Genomic DNA, 15,290 nt, shown 5'->3' with positions numbered 1-15,290 from the left:
TGGAGCAATACGCTTCCCCCTGCACATTGTTCTGGAGGTTCTCCCAACCCTCTAAGCCAATTCTGGAAGGCATGGGGGGGGGGGAGAGAGATGGGGGAAGCCTTATAGCACAAGTGAAAGTCCTTGCACAAGGCTTCCACTGACAGGGCTGGTTAGGTGAATCCTAACCTAAGTTACCTAAAAACAAGATGAAAATAAAAATTGTTTGCTATATTACAGTGTATAAGTAGTTGTGTTATTGTGAGACACCCTGTAATATTTTTTTTTTATTAAGGGCCATGCATAAATATTTTAAACAAATTCTTAAAAGAGGAGTCAAAAGCCAGCCTGTACAAAGTCCACCAGGTTTCAGAATCAAAATGACTGGAATACTCTCATAATGTACTTCTGGACCAAACACTCAAAGATGTACTCTGCAACTTCTGAAGTAAGTTTCCAACATCAAGATAGAAAATAATTACTTCTTCAGTAATCCTGTCACAGTATCAGTTCTGTCATCAGTCTTATTACTGCTTTGGAATCTTAAGACTAAACTTTTTCAGCAGGGTAAATTAACTGTCGGATTCTTTTATACACATTAGTATTTCACATTCTGAAATGTGCATTTCCTAAGAGATCCCCCCCTCCCAACTACCAATTGTTCAGTAATCTGTTTCTAGTCTTGCATGCACACCCACACCCACTTTTCATATACACCCATTTCTTTTCCACCACTTTCCTTTCTTTTTTTTTACCAAGTCTTCACATCTCCCTCACTGGACACATGCCTTCTGAAATATGTAAGGAACTGCTTTCAAACAATGCAAAGTCACATGTACTAATATATTATACCCCTCGGGTAGCTAATATTGTTTTTGTCATTCATGGCTGACTAGAGATTTCTGAATAAAGATGTTGTTCTCCAAGCTCTAACATTTGATGCCCCTGGAGCAACCATCTGTGCTGTGTCCAGTTTCTAAGTCAGTACATTTCTCTTACTGATTATTATAACAATTCAGGGATTGTTTTGTTTGTAGAAGACTTAGCAGCTGCCTTATATTAAACAAGGAAGCAAAATAGTAATTTACTGAAGTCTTTACAGGTACAGATCACCTTTTTTCATTAGAACAATGCTAAATTATTGTAACCTGACTCATTTGACTGGGTCAGGTTATATATCTGAACAATATAACACACTTAGAGAGAATCTGAATTAAGTGAAAATTCTCTATTATGTTTAGTAGAATTGTCTGGATTTTTATTTCTTGAAATATGGCAACCCTAACTGTAATAAAAAGGGAGAATTCTGTTTCAGACTACAGCTGCCACATTTCCAGTTTAAGCCTGGAATACAGAAATACCCTTGAAATAGTCTGGTAAATTTTTCATTTTTAAAATTCTATAGTCAGGTATCATATTTATCCATCTCCATTATCTTGAAAAATTACTGACAATAGCATTTGAAATTGCCAAGCACTTAAAAGAAACCATACTTACTTCCAGTCTTTGAACCATTTCTCTGATGTCGTCAGCACAGTTATCAAGTGCTGAGAGAAGAACACATTCTCCTCTTTCATAAAAAACTTTAACACTCATTAATCCAGATGTCCATCCAATAACATCTCTGCAGGAGCAGTTGAAAACAACATTCTTTGATTCCTTTTCAATCAACACGATGAACTCATTTGAGATACCAAGAAGACATTCAATGTCAAGGGACTGACCAAAGTCTCGTGCTATCACATTCCATATCACTGCTCCAATGCTGAATAAGTGGGCATCCTTCCTTGGTTTCACTCTCTCTTTTTTCTTTGCTCCCAGTGTAATAAAACTAAATTTGACTGATGTGTCTACTGTAGCGGTAGTAACAAAGTTTTCTGCAAGATCTTTCAAGTACTCTTGCCGTGTTCTAGTGGCCATGGCTCGAAATTTTTCTGACTTGTGTGCTGCATTTTCTGCATTAATAACTTTGGCCAAAAGGAAGTCCCGGAAAACTGCTGATTTAGGGAAAGTCACTCCTTTAGGTATTGGTGGCCCGAAAGGTGGTACATCTTTTGACCTTGAAACTCCAACACTAGAAAGTGAAGAAAACTTATTATAGGATCAATGTTTTGTAAGTTATTTTAACTAAAACATTATTTGTTTATACATAAGATATTCATGCACCTACCAAGGACAAGAGAAATTTATGTAATAAACTACCTCAAAACTCTTCAAAAGCAGAAATTGTCAGGAATTACATTTGCAGCAAAATGAGAAAAATAAAATCATAGATTTGTAGAGTTGGATGGAACCACTAGGATCATGTAGTCCAAACCTCTACAGAACTCTTACTAACTGAATATATTTTTTATAAAATTGAAAATGTGCTGCATCAAAAAATGTAATATTCACAGAGCACAAATGTTGTTGTACCAACCCATCATAAAATGGTGTGTTACAGATGCATGTACATGAACACTAAATATATAGATCAGCGTACTAGTGTATAAACAAATGCACAATTTTTAATGCCATATGCCTAGAATGCACTCCTATACAGTATTGATTCATGGTATGAACATATAAGCATGCCATGATCCATTATGGGCTACCTTAGAACTGAGTCAGTTACCCCACTTCTCCAGTCTAGAGTCCCCATGCATATAGAAATCTGTATTAACAAAAGGGCTCAGCTTTCATAAGATTGCTTCTTGTCCTTGAATAATTCAGAGATTTAAATATAGAGACTACGTTCTACAGGTACCATACAACTTATTTTTATTGAAGCTAGCAAGTACTGTCATTTTTGGTTTTAGGGTGCAATCCAAACCCTCTCAAGTCATCATTTGGACTTTTTGGAGCAGTACATCCACCACCCATCTGCACTTTGGTTGCTCACTGTGGCCAAAGATGAGGAGGTACAAGACAACTGGAACAAATTCCATCATCCGATGGCAGTGATCCCAGTGGATCCCAGTGTGGTTTAGCCCCTCCCTGAGGCACCCCATTTGGGGGCTTGCTGCCAGCCCCCACAGGCAAGGATATGGCCAGTGGGTCTCCCACTAAGCTCATTCATTGAGTAGAAGGGGGAGGTTGGTGCCATGATGGTTGGCTGGGTGAGCTGGGAGCACAGGTACATGGAAAATGCAGAAAAGGCTGATAAAGCAAATAAACAATGGCCCCAGCAATTTCCAATGAAAGCCTAAGAAACAAAGGCAATTGACAAACCTATACTCACCTATAGCACACGTTTTCAGTGCAAGGGTTGTGGACTTTAACAATGACAAACACATGTTGAAAATGAGAACGGATATTTTTTGGAGTGAAAGGAAGCGCTCCAGGCTCTTGGAAGACAATGGTAACAATGTCATTTCCTATGTGCCTTTTCCTTAAAAGCTAGATGCAAAACAAACAAACAAAAAAACATTAAAATGGTGACTACAATTTCCTTCACATCCACTAGAAAAAAAGGTAACTATTAAAAATGGCAATTATGTATTTTATAAAACCCTAGACTTTGATTAGTCACAATGTTCTTGTCTTGGCACAGGCAGCACGCAACCTAAGTACGGTATATTTTACAGGTCTTGTCTATACCGTTTGAAATACACGGCTCTTTAAAAAGGGGAAAGTGGTGGGTTGAGAATAGGTAAAATCTTAAACCAGTCTTGTTCAAGTATATGAAGCACAGACCCACACTAAATAGCCCTTTAATCATTTCCAAGATGCAAAATAACTTTTCATATATGAAATAAACATTTCTTGTTTCCTTAAGATGTAGTGGTTTCTATATTGACTAGAAATTCTCAACATTTTAAACCAAACTTTCCCCACCATAAAAAGCACAACAGTCACCAAATATCTTCACAGGACAATTTTATTTCAATTAAGTTTGGAAATGCAGCAGTGGACAAAGGCAGGCCAAGATCCAAGGATTCCTAAATGTACGTTGAAGTGGTTCAACACAGCTTTTGCCTTTTATTTCCAGCTGCAACTTTCCACACTATTACAGTAACCTCCCAGACTTTTGGGAACAGCTTTTTGGGTAGTGTGTCTGCAGCAGAGTCTGTGAAAGAAAGGGGACCTCAGATATCCTGGCACACATTTAGAATCTCTCATGTGGTCCTTTGGATATTGCCCCATGCAGACATTCATATTACAGCTAAAGATGATATTTTGAAGTAACATATCTTAAGTAACATAACCTAGTATCAATTTAAATAACTTGTAACCATGTAACAAGTATGTAATTAAAACATCAACCTTTTCTATAATTATTTGGAAAGCTGAAAAGGTGTTGGAAATGTTACAATCCAGGAGCTCCACAGACACATACCGATGTTCACATGCAGTTTTCTGGTGAATTTTTACTTCAGTAGTCCACAATAGTAAACCAGAAGCTATTTCAGCTTCTCTTTGTTAGCTTAAAAGAAGAGCTGTCAGTGAAAGGAAATACTGAAGCAACACAAAGTCTCTGTTAAGTCTATCTACCAGAAAGTTTCAATCTCAGGGCTTTTGGAAATGGTGCAATACCTTTTTGTTTACTGTGTAAATTTGGGATGTCCAGGATTAAGCTGGTAGAAAATTGGAGATATGACCTCTGCTGTATTCTGAGGTCTTGTAATTGAATTTTATTTCAAACATTACCTATTACTGGCTTTTGAAATGATGTAGATGACAGACATATGTAAATGAAAATCACAACTGTGGGTATGCATCTGGTGCACACTGAGTTATGGTATAGGGTACAACCCAACTCTATTAAAATCAATGAAAGTTTTGCCATACCATTATAAGCCAGTAGCTGCAATCCATTTTACAGCTACAAACACTAATTTCAGCGTGTTTTTAGTGGGGCATAAATACTTGGGTACAGGTGGACTAAAGTAATTGGACTGGATTGAACTAATCTGTTGCACTAGCAGAAGCCAGTGCAACAAGTCCTAAGAGATCAACAGGACTTGCCCCCCTCACCTTCACACCAATGCCCTCCCCATATCTGATTGGGAGAGTCAGGAGAGCCCCCAAAACAGGGTGCAGAGGGAGGAGTTCATTTTGCCTGGCAAGCAAAAGTAACCGTGCCGATGGAATGATCTCCTTGGGGCAATGCTGAATTCCCCCCAAAGGCTCTATGGAAGTGAGTTTTATCACTGCTAACATGCTACCAAAATAAAAGTTCATTTACTGATCAGATGTAGTTTCCCATATATTCAAATTATTTTAAAGTTGCAGAAAGTGACAATAATACCTTTGATTTCAGTTTCATCTGTTAACAGTGACAGATTAAAAATCAGGAAACAGAAGTAAGAAGTAAATATTTCAGAGGTAGCCAACATGGTGACCTCCAGATGATTTGGATTACAACTTCCATCAGCCTTGATCATTAGCCATGCTGGCGAAGACTGAAAGAAGTTGCAGCACATTGGCTATGCCTTCAGGAAAGTGTACAAACAGAATGAACATTTTGCCTACTCCAGTCTGTGTGAGGAAAGGCATGTAAAAGCTAGTTGAGTGGAGGACAGATTTTTTCCAGGGGATCTCTAGAAGGCCCACTTATGGGCTGCAAAGGTTCCTGACTTTGGATGACATGCTAAGCCAAAACATAACTTAGCTCGGCAAAGTGCAGCAGCAAAACAAACTAGAGGGGCAAAATGGACATTTTCCTTTTTGGGATCCCACATATTTGCCTCAAGCCATGGCTTGGCTTAGATATTAGGTGCTAATTGGGTTGAATAATAAATAACAGACATTTGCAATATAAACCTTTCTAAATTATTTTAAAGGGCATCAATAGTTCCTGAAAGGAATTTGAGTCTTGTCACCAACATGCATAAGCATATTCATTAATGTAATTGTATTAACCTAACCATATAAAACAAATTAGAACTCGTTCATTCTTTAAAATGTTGGCAAATTGGGTGAGATTTCTGAGGTACAACTAATATTTTAGTCAACATAGCAGACAACCATTATAATCAGTACCATAAAGGTCTGTACAACATCATAAAAAACAGTAATAGAACCATATAATTATAAATGGGGAATTGAAATGCAAGGAACAGGCAAGGAGAGTTAAATAGATGATATTGATATGTAATACATTAATCTCGGTAGGATTGTATAAATGGAATGCAAATTGAATGGAGAAAAAGGTATGAAAAAAGAGAGACACTGTTCTGAAAACTGAAGAAAATGGTATGTAACTATTATACAGAGCTTGTTTTTATATCTCTAAGTTCTTTCCCCCTTTCTCTCCTTATTTGTTCAACTGCCCTTCCAACACACTCTTAACAATGATACAATTCAATTGGAATTTTAAATATAGTACATAGGTCAAGTGGGATTATTTTCAGGAAGTAACACAATATTGACAACAAGACCCTAATAACAGTTTTCACCTTAGTTCTAACACAATATTTACTTGGAAGTAAGGTCCACTGATAATAGTATTATTATTTTTTAAAAATGTAGATTACAACCTTATTTGGGGTGGTAAATCTAAATATGAATCCAGTAAAATATCAGCATTAATGAACTTAATTTTAATATGAAAGAGTATCAAGTTAAGAGAATGTTAGAAAAGAAATATCTACCACCTTTTAAAAATAATGTATTCGTTCTGATCTGACCTTAATTGTGGACCTTCAATTTACTTTACTGGCTCTGTTTTCCCTAACATGCTAATCAAATGTGATTTTAAGTTTTCCAGATAATCTGAAATAGGATGCACCACCTAATCTGTCCCTTTAGCATATTTTTATTCATCTCTAAGCTTCCCAAGCTAAATTGACCATTATTGGACAGCTAAAGCCACAGCAATCTATTTCTGTAAGCCTTAATTGCTCAAGCGAAAGCAACAAAGCTATCCTGTCATATTGCATAAAGCATCTTTCTTCATTCAATTTAATGGGGGGGGGGATGAAAAGACATCACAAGAAACCTTCAAGCTTATTTTAATTTAGTAATAAAATAAGTGGTTTCATAATAAGTTTGCATTATAATATGTTAATATTTACATATACAAAGATCACATATTTCAATCAGACCTGATTAAAACTAGGAAAATTCCAAACACTGAAGAAGCATTTAATCTTACATACCAAGACAGTAACTCGTTTTCTTTTTTTATTATTATTATATCAGACAAGGAGATAACTTGACAACAGATTTGGATTAATCAGATCTGACCAAAGATAACAAAAGCAAATGGCAGAAGTGTGAGGAAATATTGCAAGGAAATGATCTGGAAAGGGTGTCTACAAGGGTAAAAGTTCAACAGGAGAAGCCTTTAACTGTGATGTGTAAGGAAAGCCAATACAAGGAGGTGGTACTGGCCACACCAGAGTGGGTAGCTCCCTCTGTTCTGATCAGAACACAGAGTGAAGACTCCCCACCCTATATTGCAGCCAAAGTGAAAAATTACCTGTGTGTTTGGATCTCCTGCTCGCTCTAAAACTAGAGGGATGTCCTGATCAGTGACCAAGCAGGGCGTAGTTATTTCCTAGAAAAAGCAACAGACAGTTCTGGTGTGGCCTATTTCTGGCTCACAGGTAATTGGATTTTATGAAATGTTCATTGGAGATAGTGCTCACAGTAGCTGGCTACATACCTTGGCCAGTGACCATACGAGGTATAATGGATTTATACACCTATTCACACCATAATTTCAGTGGGAGGCTAGACCTCTAGATCCCATTCAAATCTAAGATGGGAAGTTCCCACATGACTCGGATAAGTGGATGAAACAAGATAAGCCCTGTACACAAAGTAAAATTTCTATACCGCAGGGCTGGTAAGATTGTTCCTTGAGGACAGCAGCAACTTTATCTGTGATGCTGAATCTTAGCTTCCTGTGTGTCTCAGAGGGAAAGGTTTGTTATTTTATGTGAATTGTTCCTAGCTTGTCAAGAATACTTCCATGGGTACATTCTACATTATATAGTTTGGCAAGGAGGTACCAACAGAAAGAGAAAATAAACATTCATTAGCTATTTCTTCTACACATTAAGGCTGGCTAAATGTTGATTACTAGAGTGTGCTTATCACATTTTATTGAAAAGTGTCCATGCTGTGCAAATACAACTGGCATCCAGTATCATAAAAAATAATGTGGGGGGCCTTCAGATCTCAGTTGCCTGGTTTGTGCATAACGCTAAATCAAATTATGGTTTAGTCTGAACAAAGAAGTGTGCTTTGCTCCTGCAGCAACACTACCAATAGCTAAGCCATTGGTTAGCTAAGCTAAGCTTAGCCTGATGAACTAGAGCTCATGGTTCATCTCACTCCAAACAAACCACAATGTTAGCCAAAGTTTGTTCTTGGCTTACTGTTCTTGGTTTGATTTGGGGGAGACAAACCGTAAGCCCAAGTTTGCTAAGTCAAACCATGGTTTACCTATTGGTAATGAAACAGAAGGGAAGGAGCTAGGCAGCCACAATTTTCACTATGTGCACCAGCACACTGTTTTGTTCAAATTAAGCCATAGTTCGGCTTAGTGATACGTGCAAATGAGGCCAATGTTACCTAAATATGGAAAACTTCCACATTATTTTATCCAAAGAAATCCATAGAACAGACTATGATATTACTGCTAAATATACCAAGACTGTCTAAGGTACAAAGACTGATGAGTGTTTACTAAAACATTGTGGAAGGGTGTGATTGTTACTGGGGAAATAATGGAATTAGGTTGGAAAATTTTGAGGATAAACCAAGAACAGGCTTTAGTTTGTCTAGAGAGGAAGACACATTAGGGAATATTTAGGTAAAGATATAAGCAAAGGTAAGAAAACTGAAGAGTGAAATGAGTGGCTCAAGCAAACACAATAGTGAGGGTGACAAACGCCATACAATTCTGGAAGAAGTGGATCAAGGTAAAAGGTTATTTCCTATGCTCACAGTTTAGGTAAAACCAAGACAAAGACTAACATTTAACATCAAGTAAGGGTTTAATGTATTGTCATTGCCTGCAATTAGGAACAAAAATATTTGAAATCAACATTGAGTATATCTTTTGTAGAAGTATTTTCTACAATAGTTAAACTTTGCAATTTAAACCCATCCACAGATAGATTACAGTTTCTCAAACATTTTGTTATTCCAGTGTATACTGTCTTTTGTGTCATATTGGAGGGAATAAAATATTTGCAAATAGATGCAGTAAGCTCCTTGTTCACAACTTTGATATGTTAACCTATCACTTTAATCACCTTGGGCATGTGCACTGGATTACAAAGAAATTTAAGTGTTTCTAAATTACATGGAAATATAATTAACTTCATATGATAGATGGAATTTTTTTCTGTATCATCATAAATGGTCAAAATGGTCCCAAAAACCATAGGTAGACCAAATATGGAAGATGTATAGTGGAAGGGACATAGCTCCCTGGTAGAGCATTTGCTTTGTATGCAGAAGGCCCCAAGTTCCATTCCTGGCATTTCTAGCTGTAGGGCTGGAAATGTCCCCTATCAGAAACCCTAGTTTCTGTTGCTGGTTAGTGTAGACAGTACTGAGGTAGATGTATTCTAAAGCCGTTTCCTATATGCCTTTCACGTATAATTTCTAGCTCCATTTTAAAAGGTGTTGCTACAATATTTTCTCATTGGATAGAACTGTGCAGGTCTACTATTAAGACTTTCTCTTTATCCAACTAAGGCTTTGTTCTATCCTCTGGACACTTGCCCAGATGGGAATAGTTCCCATTGAAAACAATAGAAAGTACACCTGAGTTAAAACAGTACAAAACAAGCTATAAAGTTCTGATAGTTTGGTGAATTTGGTAAACAAGACAGCTGGTTACACCTACCCACTTCTAGGAAAGTGATTTGCCAATTATTATAAAACTATTTTAATTTTTATACATCTACGAAGCTATTATTTTAGAACTCCAGAATTGCAAGTTCTGCCACATTCTCAACTTGCTCACTTTAGGCATAAATATAATATCATACAACCTAACTACTACAATTTTAGCTACTCTCCCAAAACAAATTCAGCACAGATAAGGAAATAACTTTTATACATCTGTCAATAAGTCTGAAAATATGTTTGCAGAAATCCTTATTCTTTGTGCAGATATACAAGGAACTGTTGTTGCTTCTTTTATCTACACACACTGGCTTGCAGAATGTTACACTCTGAGCAGTAATCTCATTTGTGAATGGCTCCTTTATTCACACATTAAATTCGTAGAAGTGGGAATATATTATACATTTTAAAGTATCTATTTCTTTTAAATCCCATTTATAAAGCAAACTTATGCCAAAGGTATTATTTATATCAATTAGTACAGGCAAAGACAGGGTTAACCTTACAAAAACAAAAAAAGAAAATCATAATTCAATTCAAGCCAATGGCAAAAGCCCATTAACTTCAAATCATTCAAGACTGCGACCATTAGGATTCTACAAAACCTCTGATGCAATGTCATTTTTAGCCATCCTTAATGCTGCAAGATATTCTAAACTAGAACAGAATGGTACATGTTCAAATATTAACTGTATTTGCTATATAATGCTCTATTATCTATGTGCATAACAGACAAGCAGTATGTTAAGTTATTAGAATACCAAAACTTACACCATGAAAAATCAAATTACATATACTTGCATCTTTTAAATGCACATTATTTAAAATTAGGCTGGATTCAGTTTGTTTTGGTAGGAGAGGAAGTATTTAAGTTTCCAGAAGTATCTGTATCACTGAATACTGGCAATTCAGTGAAATAATTTATTCTCTCTTTTTTAAAAAATGGAAAGACCAGATATATAAAAAAAAATAGTTAACAGAATAAACTTTTGGGTCAAAGCAGAAGTAATAAACCTAAGCATTTTAATCCGTAAGCAATATGCAATCCTCAAGTTAAAATAATAACAACAATAATTTTTACTGAGTATTCATAACAAACATTTCAACAGCAAAAATACATTCTACAAACAACTTCTCAGACAAGAAATCATGCATGATTCCCTAAAGCTGACTTGAGACATACCTGTTGCCTGTTACTGGGCATATATGGAAGCATAGTTGACACATGAAACATTATTTCGTAATCTTTGTAGGTAGTATAAAGGGAATGTGTTCCAGTTGAATCGGCTGAAATTAAAGTCCACAAGTGAGTCAATGAAGACAATGCAGAAAATCAAGTATAATATAAACAACTCACCCCACCACTGGGCCACAAAAAAACCATCCAGCAAATATGACACTTCTATAAAAATTCCAAATAGTTTCAGAAGCCCTTTCCAAGCCATATGTCCCTATTGTAATTTGGCATTCAACTATTTCTGTGGCAAGTGAAAGTTGCATGCCATTCAATGGGTGCAGCACAACCACTAAGACGGAGCACGCAAAACACAGCCACTTACGTAACCCCTTGTTTTCCTCGCCAAGGAAACCAGCTGCTGGGTCTGGTCTTCCTAGAGCAAGGATGAGGAACCTCAGGCCCAAATGTGGCCCCTCCAGGCCCCTCTGTCCAGTCCTCATGCCTCTTCGGAATGCCTCTCTACCACTTCAGGCTACATCCCTCACTGGTCCTACTCCATGCTCTCATCTTTGCCTGTCTGTAGTATGTCCTTCAATTGTAATGATGCCTCCTGCTTGCCTGGATGGAGGATGGAGATGGGTGTCAGTGTGGGTGTGTCTGGACAGCTCTGCATGGTTGGAATGTAGTCAACTGCACAAAGATAAAACTCATCTGTTGCTATGACTCTGGCCCTAAGCATCAGCATGCAGGCCTGGAACACTGTCTGGCCCCACTGTAGGGTGACTGTGTTCAGTCTGGAAGGGAAGAAAGAAATGCAGTGTAGATGCTGTCTCTGTGACCTCTGTGTAATCTGCATTTACAGAAGAAAAGCACTTTGGCATAACAGATTCCCTTATTTTTATAATTTTAGTGTTTATTACAATTTATTAATAAAACTTACTTTTATTGTCTAGCTGAGCTCGGTATTTATTGAAACCTTTCAGCCATACTCTCTGACCTAGGAGATCAAGGAATTCGTCAAAAGCCGGTCCTGCGGTCTCATTGTTATACATCTCCTCCTCAGTGCTTTGGCCTGCTTTGCAATACAGGATCCCAATCTTGTGCTGAAAACTCAGCTGTAATTAGAAAAAAACTAGTCAGAACAGAAAAAGTCTCTAAAACAGGGTCTGACAGATATATTTTGTAACCCTAGTAAGCATTTTTCAGTTTAGGATCGACATATTTGAACTTCCCTAGAACAGCAGCTAATGCCAATTCTGGCACACTAACTGAACTGAACTTCTTTAGCATATGATGGATAAATCATGCCTTCCCAAAGCCCCTGTGCAGTATTAATCATTGAATCATTTGCAGCTGCGTATCCTCATTCTCTCTAAGGTTTTCTTTTTATTCTCAGAGACCAAAATACATGTTATACCTACTGAGATAATCTCTGAAGTGAAATGTGATTTTAGGATTGCTTTGTATACTATAGTACTGTCTACATCTTCATCTAGCAATATGGGACACCTTATGTTGATCCCAGCGCAAATGTATTTGGGCTAATTTAAGATATTGCCTGCATAAGCAGGAACATCAGCTTCTGCTGCTCTGGGTGAATGAATTCCCCATTTGTCTTTCATAAGTGGTTGTCTGTAAAGAATATGAAGTGTAAGCAGAAAGCACCATATATGGAAGATGTGAGTACTGAAAGCTCTGGAATATTCAACCCAAAAAGACCATACAAATTAGTTACTCTTGCATTAGGAAAAAAACACTGTTTTTTTCTAACTTAAATTTCAGATACCTGAAGTTCAATGGACTCTCCTCCTCTTTGCAATAACACCAGCGATTTTCTCTATTTTCCCAATTATGTGAAGGATTTTGGTGGAGGGGGGGTGAAGTTTATACAAGTTCCCTTTTAGATTGTAACTACTGTTGACACAATCAGCCTGCTTATTTCTGACAATAATTGCAGATGAACTAAAGTATGTATTGCCAATTGATTGCAACAAATAGTGATTATTTTCACCATAGCATTTGATTTGATCTCTTCTATTTTCAACTTTATTAAAAACTTCTAGTAGTATCAAAATAGGATGAATCCAGTGTTCCTACATCCATTCTATTAGCATTTCCTCTTCCTATTAAAAATTAACCAAGTGATAGAAAGCAGCAGTCTTCCTGTACTGCTTTTAGATATCCAGCCATGCTCAAGGCTCATAATCACATACACTGAAAAATACTTATTTGGTCAAAATACATCCTCTGGCTACAGAATAAAAAATGTATGTCATTGAATCAATGAGGTGTGCTGTATAAAGAATATTGCTCTATGGAATGATGAATCCAGGGGACAAATCCCAGCTCAAAACCCCCGGATTGGTTTATTATTTTATTAATTTGTTTCAAAAAAATTATATATTGCTGATTGTAAGAAAAAACCTCAAATGTTGGTTGACTGGTCCAAGGTCACCTTGGAGTCAAGACGTGAGAATAAAATGAGACATCCTCATACATGGTGTCCTGAGCTCCTTGGAAGAAGCCGGATATTTACCTTATTCATCATATTTGTATAAGGCTGACTAAAATGATGCTCTTTTTTCTGTATCTATATATGCATTTCTATATAAAATGATCAATTATGCCTTTTATAATCTTGCAGAACAGTGTCTGCCTTATCAAACCAATTAATCTCACCATTATTCACTCTGAATTTAAAGTATATGTTCATTTCATTGCTCATGCAGTGTTAACTTGTTAAATAGTCCCAATTAGAATTTCAGCTGTTTGATCTATCATATATTCCACATAAAGTAAGAAGACTGCCACTGCGAATGAGGTGTGCTAATTATAATTAGGAAAGGAAAATCTGAAAAGGTGAAAGATTGGCAAACCAATGATTTTCCCTTTAATACAATGTGCAGCTTTCTAATATTGGGTGTTTACCAAAAATGGCTTACTAAACTGTATTTTACCTCCATGGAAAGTACAGCCATTTGTGCTTGTGATTAGTATGTGTAAATGTTCATTTTGTATATTTATTGTTTTATGTGAACCACTTTTATCTGAAGCAGTATATAAATAAGCCAACATGTAAAAAACCCAAAAAAACCCTACAAAATTATCTTACTGTAATATAAATACACAGAAAGTCCCCTTTTGTTAAAGTTCCTTAAAAATCTCCTTCACTTATCGTAAGTTAACTGCATTTCCACAGACAGGTCAGATCAAATTCAGTTGTATTTATGACAACAAAACACTGCAATAAGACAACTCACAGGCACGCAAGTTCAGGCAAGGCATGCAATACCTACCCCTTGTTCGTCAAGTTTAAGCAGCTGCTCAGAAACTTTGGGTGAGTTGGAAGCTTGCCGTAGGCACTGAATGCTCAGTTCTGGTATTACATATTCCAATACTTCTTTAAGAGGTAAACCGCGTGCTGTGCCATGTCTAGCAGTAGATGGAATAGCATCTTCTAAAATGGCTCCCCTCAACGTGGTAAGCTACAGCAAGAGTATAAGTCTTACTAAATGTTTATCATTGTAACACAATCTTCAACAAGGAAAAGGAAGATACAAATTCTGTTAAGCTGTTACTGCCTGAACCTGCGTAGGGAGAAGTAGCAACATGCATGCTAGCCTTACCCCCAACCTTGCTATGCTGAATGGGAAGGTTTGACAGGGGATTAAGTGCATTTGACTGAACTTCTATAGAACTGCACTATCAAGGATTGTGGAGGGTATTCTAAATGCATTCATCCGGCACATGGTGCTAGGTTGGGGAACCTACACTAGCTTGAGCAATAATGCTTGAACATGGCTACACTTAAGCTTCATTTACTGTGGTGCTGGGCTACAGCAATTAGCAAAACTTCAAAATTCAACTAAAGACACACATTGAAAAGAATAAAATAAGCAGAAGGGTTAACAGTCAGAATCAGGTGTCTATTGAAACATGTTCACAAGCAGTATATTTTCAGCAATAGCACTTGGAGGTTAGCATGAAACCATCACTTTGGGCTCAGTTTCCAGCCCTCAAGAAGGTTTTATATAAACTTCATAAACTGCACCAGCAAACTATATGGCAAAATGCATCCTTTAATTCTGTGTATGCTAGCCAATGTAAGATCTGAGAAACTTTTAACAAAGATTTATCACAAATGTCATACACAGCCATTCCCATGATTAATTAACAAGAGAAGGAAAACTGAACTGAAAAACTACCTGTAACTGAAATTAACGGTGGACAACCAGATTTTCATATATGTTTTGTTAAAGCTGCCTAAGAAAGTGCCTGAGGCTTAATTAGCATCCCTCCTACGACTTCAGATGCTATTGTTTTTTAAACCTTGAACATGGCA

The 15,290-nt window shown here is 36.9% G+C and overlaps 1 protein-coding gene across 6 annotated transcripts in view; it reads right to left on the bottom strand.

Annotated features, from left to right (window-relative positions):
* Nucleotides 1-15,290, bottom strand: part of SIPA1L2 (signal induced proliferation associated 1 like 2) — a 74,484-nt gene that overhangs the window by 32,643 nt on the left and 26,551 nt on the right. For 4 of the 6 annotated variants that reach the window (XM_083433869.1, XM_083433872.1, XM_083433870.1 and 1 more), the window contains exons 4-9: nucleotides 14,245-14,433; nucleotides 11,889-12,063; nucleotides 10,955-11,058; nucleotides 7,385-7,462; nucleotides 3,200-3,357; nucleotides 1,477-2,053 (exon numbers count right to left, since the gene is read on the bottom strand). In XM_083433869.1, the coding sequence (XP_083289995.1) occupies nucleotides 1,477-2,053; nucleotides 3,200-3,357; nucleotides 7,385-7,462; nucleotides 10,955-11,058; nucleotides 11,889-12,063; nucleotides 14,245-14,433 (1,281 nt within the window). The remainder of the gene's footprint in view (nucleotides 1-1,476; nucleotides 2,054-3,199; nucleotides 3,358-7,384; nucleotides 7,463-10,954; nucleotides 11,059-11,888; nucleotides 12,064-14,244; nucleotides 14,434-15,290) is intronic. The other 2 variants (XM_083433873.1, XM_083433874.1) reach the window with 1 other exon arrangement.

Source organism: Podarcis tiliguerta (assembly GCF_965153285.1).
Source record: "Podarcis tiliguerta genome assembly, chromosome: 3".
Taxonomy (NCBI): domain Eukaryota; kingdom Metazoa; phylum Chordata; class Lepidosauria; order Squamata; family Lacertidae; genus Podarcis; species Podarcis tiliguerta.
This window is presented reverse-complemented; position numbering and strand designations above follow the sequence as displayed.